General features: G+C 44.9%; 1 protein-coding gene across 2 annotated transcripts in view; it reads left to right on the forward strand.

The window, feature by feature from the left end:
• The first annotated feature begins 2,422 nt into the window (after positions 1-2,422).
• The window catches only part of LOC311122928 (uncharacterized protein C11orf98-like), a 10,226-nt gene continuing 6,689 nt past the window's right edge, over positions 2,423-5,959 (forward strand). Inside the window, exons 1-3 of one of the 2 annotated variants that reach the window (XM_084197228.1) lie at positions 2,423-2,485; positions 3,018-3,142; positions 4,157-4,254. In XM_084197228.1, the coding sequence (XP_084053354.1) occupies positions 2,438-2,485; positions 3,018-3,142; positions 4,157-4,254 (271 nt within the window). In that variant the 5' untranslated portion in view covers positions 2,423-2,437. The remainder of the gene's footprint in view (positions 2,486-3,017; positions 3,143-4,156; positions 4,255-5,959) is intronic. The other variant, XR_014612526.1, reaches the window with a different exon arrangement.

Consider the following 5,959-nt stretch of genomic DNA (forward strand, 5'->3'; position numbering starts at 1 on the left):
TCCACTGTATTCCTGGTTCGCACCAGGGGACCCTGGCATCGCTGCCTGCATCTCTCCATTTTCTCATCTTGTTCTTGGCTAAACAGTCCGAAAAGATCAGAGCTCTCTTGCTTCGCCACCATGAACGTACAGTCGTGGTCAAAAGTTTTGAGAATGACACAAATATTAATTTTCACAAAGTCTGCTGCCTCTGTTTTTATGATGGCAATTTGCATATACTCCAGAATGTTATGAAGAGTGATCAGATGAATTGCAATTAATTGCAATTAAAATTAACTTAATCCCCAAAAAACATTTCCACTGCATTTCAGCCCTGCCACAAAAGGACCAGCTGACATCATGTAAGTGATTCTCTCGTTAACACGGGTGAGAGTGTTGACGAGGACAAGGCTGGAGATCACTCTGTCATGCTGATTGAGTTAGAATAACAGACTGGAAGCTTTAAAAGGAGTGTGGTGCTTGAAATAATTGTTCTTCCTCTGTTAACCATGGTTACCTGCAAGGAAACACGTGCCGTCATCATTGCTTTGCAGAAAAAGGGTTTCACAGGCAAGGATATTGCTGCTAGTAAGATTGCGCCTAAATCAAGCATTTATCGGATCATCAAGAACTTCAAGGAGAGAGGTTCAATTGTTGTGAAGAAGGCTTCAGAGTGCCCAAGAAAGTCCAGCAAGCGCCAGGACCATATTTTAAAGTTGATTCAGCTGCGGGATCGGGGCACCACCAGTGCAGAGCTTGCTCAGGAATGGCAGCAGGCAGGTGTGAGTGCATCTGCACGCACAGTGAGGCAAAGACTTTTGGAGGATGGCCTGGTGTCAAGAAGGGCAGCGAGGAAGCCACTTCTCTCAAGGAAAAACATCAGGGACAGACTGATATTCTGCAAAAGGTACAGGGATTGGATTGCTGAGGACTGGGGTAAAGTCATTTTCTCTGATGAATCCCCTTTCCGATTGTTTGGGGCATCCGGAAAAAAGCTTGTCCGGAGAAGACAAGGTGAGCGCTACCATCAGTCCTGTGTCATGCCAACAGTAAAGCATCCTGAGACCATTCATGTGTGGGGTTGCTTCTCAGCCAATGGAGTGGGCTCACTCACAATTTTGCCTAAGAACACAGCCGTGAATAAAGAATGGTACCAACACATCCTCAGAGAGCAACTTCTCCCAACCATCCAAGAACAGTTTGGTGACGAACAATGCCTTTTCCAGCATGATGGAGCACCTTGCCATAAGGCAAAAGTGATAACTATGTGGCTCGGGGAACAAAACATCAACATTTTGGATCCATGGCCAGGAAACTCCCCAGACCTTAATCCCATTGAGAACTTGTGGTCGATCCTCAAGAGGCGGGTGGACAAACAAAACCACACAAATTCTGACAAACTCCAAGCATTGATTATGCAAGAATGGGCTGCCATCAGTCAGGATGTGGCCCAGAAGTTAATTGACAGCATGCCAGGGCGGATTGCAGAGGTCTTGAAAAAGAAGGGGCAACACTACAAATATTGACTATTTGCATAAACGTAATGTAATTGTCAATAAAAGCCTTTGACACTTATGGAATGCTTGTAATTATACTTCAGTATACCATAGTAACATCTGACAAAAATATCTCATAACACTGAAGCAGCAAACTTTGTGAAGACCAATACTTGTGTCATTCTCAAGACGTTTGACCACGACAGTACATACTCCATCTTTTCGAATCCCCTGCGCGCCTCCTCCGGCTCTGCCCAACAACCAATGAGGGCCTGCCAATTAAGCTGTGCGTCTCCAATCAGATACTTCCAATATCACGCACTGAACACGTGCATACCATTTTAACCAGATGTGTATAATAACATGCTGCTTATCTCTGAAACACTACAGTTCCAAACTGACTTTATGACCAAAATTATCCTATTTATACTTTGAGGTACATTTTGTTTCTGACTCATATCGATGCCACATAGACCGTTTTCAAAAGGATTATTTGGTTTTTAGGGACAGTGGCTCTTTAAAATCTTTAACCGTAACTAAACCCGAACCAAAAATGAAGACCAAAAAACAGATGTCTGTTTTCATCCATTATTCCGATATATTTTGACTTTGTGGCTGTGTTATCTAGTGGAAACCAACCATACCGCTCTAGGCCTTGATCTTCCGTGGCTTCAACGAGAGGGGGCAGTCGTTCTCAAACTCTTCAATGTTCCAGCCAATGAAAATGGGAGAAAATGGTCCCTTCCAGCCAATGAAAATTGGAGAAAGTGGTCCCTTCCAGCCAATGAAAATGGAAGAAAGTGGTCCCTTCCAGCCAATGAAAATGGAAGAAAGTGGTCCCTTCCAGCCAATGAAAATGGAAGAAAGTGGTCCCTTCCAGCCAATGAAAATGGGAGAAAGTGGTTCCTTCCGGCCAATGAGAAGTGAGCCCGGAACTCTCCTCACATGTTACAGCAGCAAGCATGGGGAAGACTGGAACACCTGGTGGAAAGATCAACAGACCCAAAACAGTAAGTTACACATATAAACTCACTTTATTTTAAACATTTACACCAGTACAAGATGTAGAAAGGTTACTTCATCATAAACTAGAACCCTAAAGGCAGCTCGTTTAACGCTGAAGGTAAAATAACACCAAGAAGGTGGTGTTAGCAAGACGGCTAACTAGCATTTCAATGTAAGCTAGCTACGACGTTGTTATTTCTAGGAACTACCGGTATGTTACAGTGTTGTTACAATGTTAGCTACAACGTTTGTTAGTTCTGTCAACACTGCACCAAAATGTAACGCTTTATTAACATGTGCGTCAATACCGTGTAGCTCAGTTGATAGAGCATGGCGTTTGCAACGCCAGGGTTGTGGGTTCGATTCCCACGGGGGGGGGCAGTATGATGTATGCACTCACTAACTGTAAGTCGCTCTGGATAAGAACGTCTGCTAAAAAAGGACTAAAATGTAATACTGTCAGTTATGTGTTACTAGCTAGCTAAAAGCCTCGCTGCCTCCTCCTCTTCATGTTGTGACGCGTTGCATGTTCATTAGGAGCTGGGGAAGAAGCTCTTCAAGCGGCGGAGGAATCTGACCCGTGAGAAGAGGAAGAGACACATCAAGGTGGGAGCTGTGGTGGACAAAGGACTCACCACCATCCACCATCTCAGGAAGAGAAAGTAGGTCCCATACTGTATGTACTTAACACTGTGGGCCAGTGGTTCTCAACCAGGGGATACTTGGCCGATCCACAGGGGGGTACTTGAGAATACTCGTGAGACCGGGCAGAGCCAAATGTACTTGGTGGTACAGTCGGGTAGCTTAGTGGTTAAGAGCGTTGTGCCAGTAACCGAAAGGTCGCTGGTTCTAATCCCCGAGCCGACTAGGTGAAAAATCTGTCGATGTGCCCTTGAGCAAGGCACTTAACCCTAATTGCTCCTGTAAGTCGCTCTGGATAAGAGCATCTGCTAAATGACTAATTTATTATTTATTAATTTATAATAGATATAATAACAGTGGTACATCTCAATGGGTAGAGTAACCAATAAAGGTTGAAGTCCCTGCAGGACAACAAGCGTGAGAAAACTGCCTACCCAGAATCCTCTCTAATGGGCCTGTATTCTTAGTGTGGTTGTCCAGGATCCCGACCAGATCCTCTCTAATGGGCCTGTATTCTTAGTGTGGTTGTCCAGGATCCTGACCAGATCCTCTCTCTATAATGGGCCTGTATTCTTAGTGTGGTTGTCCAGGATCCTGACCAGATCCTCTCTCTATAATGGGCCTGTATTCTTAGTGTGGTTGTCCAGGATCCCGACCAGATCCTCTCTATAATGGGCCTGTATTCTTAGTGTGGTTGTCCAGGATCCTGACCAGATCCTCTCTCTAATGGGCCTGTATTCTTAGTGTGGTTGTCCCAGGATCCCGACCAGGTGAAGTGGTATTGCAGTATTCTCATGCATCCTAGTATATGATAGTAGTATCCAGGTCTTTGTTGCTGTGGTCTGAAAGGGTTGTTGTTGTCCCTGCTGTGTGTTGTCCCTGCTCAGCCCCAGTCTGAACGGGTTGTTGTCTCTGCTGTGTGTTGTCCCTGCCCAGCCCCAGTCTGAACGGGTTGTTGTCCCTGCTGTGTGTTGTCCCTGCTCAGCTCCAGTCTGAACGGGTTGTTGTCTCTGCTGTGTGTTGTCCCTGCCCAGCTCCAGCCCCAGGGCCAACATCACTCTGTCCGGGAAGAAGAAACGCAAGCTGCTCAAACAGCTGCAACACATGGAAGCGGAGAAGGCCGCTATGGAAGGTAAGAGCTTGAATAACTAGACATTTTCATTTTTAGGTTGTTGAATCACATTTCCTCTTGAGTAATCATGTGCTCTCGTATCCACTTCACAAAAAAAAAAAGGAAGAACTCTCCAGCTGTCAATCACGATGTATAGTAGCCGAGTTTAGACACCTCTCACGGTCTGAACCGTCTCCTCGTACGGACCATAACGTTCAGCCCGGTCCATGTAGGCAGCCACACGTGCATGCATTAATCGACATATGGAGGAAATGTGTCAAACAGGCTGAAATGTAGCTAGTGGAGACGATGCTTTAAAGCCACACTCTGTGGGATGCACATACATTTTAAAGAATGGGGCCACCAACAAAATCCTGAACTATGGTGTAAATGGAGAGGAGGTTTTAATGGAGAACTGAACTGATCGTTTCCCTGACGACTCTGACAGTTCATTATGCTCACTGCTGCTCACCGAACTGTCTTGGATGCATTTAGAGAATCAGCTATAGAATTATATGCGTTTAGAGCATTCACTATAGGACTGTATGCATGTAGAGCATTCACTATAGGACTGTATGCGTTTAGAGCATTCACTATAGGACTGTATGCGTTTAGAGCATTCACTATAGGACTGTATGCGTTTAGAGCATTCACTATAGGACTGTATGCGTTTAGAGCATTCACTATAGGACTGTATGCGTTTAGAGCATTCACTATAGGACTATGCGTTTAGAGCATTCACTATAGGACTGTATGCGTTTAGAGCATTCACTATAGGACTGTATGCGTTTAGAGCATTCACTATAGGACTATGCGTTTAGAGCATTCACTATAGGACTGTATGCGTTTAGAGCATTCACTATAGGACTGTATGCGTTTAGAGCATTCACTATAGGACTGTATGCGTTTAGAGCATTCACTATAGGACTGTATGCGTTTAGAGCATTCACTATAGGACTGTATGCGTTTAGAGCATTCACTATAGGACTGTATGCGTTTAGTGCATTCACTGTAGGACTGTATGCGTTTAGAGCATTCACTGTAGGACTGTGTGCGTTTAGAGCATTCACTGTAGGACTGTGTGCGTTTAGAGCATTCACTGTAGGACTGTGTGCGTTTAGAGCATTCACTGTAGGACTGTGTGCGTTTAGAGCATTCACTGTAGGACTGTGTGCGTTTAGAGCATTCACTGTAGGACTGTGTGCGTTTAGAGCATTCACTGTAGGACTGTGTGCGTTTAGAGCATTCACTGTAGGACTGTGTGCGTTTAGAGCATTCACTATAGGACCGTGTGCGTTTAGAGCATTCACCATAGGACCGTGTGCGTTTAGAGCATTCACCATAGGACCGTGTGCGTTTAGAGCATTCACCATAGGACCGTGTGCGTTTAGAGCATTCACCATAGGACCGTGTGCGTTTAGAGCATTCACCATAGGACCGTATGCGTTTAGAGCATTCACCATAGGACCGTATGCGTTTAGAGCATTCACCATAGGACCGTATGCGTTTAGAGCATTCACCATAGGACCGTATGCGTTTAGAGCATTCACCATAGGACCGTATGCGTTTAGAGCATTCACTATAGGACCGTATGCGTTTAGAGCATTCACTATAGGACTGTATGCGTTTAGAGCATTCACTATAGGACTGTATGCGTTTAGAGCATTCACTATAGGACTGTATGCGTTTAGAGCATTCACTATAGGACTGTATGCGTTTAGAGCAT

This window comes from Coregonus lavaretus (genome assembly GCF_964263955.1).
Source record: "Coregonus lavaretus genome assembly, contig: HAP1_SCAFFOLD_2208, whole genome shotgun sequence".
In the NCBI taxonomy this organism is placed as follows: domain Eukaryota; kingdom Metazoa; phylum Chordata; class Actinopteri; order Salmoniformes; family Salmonidae; genus Coregonus; species Coregonus lavaretus.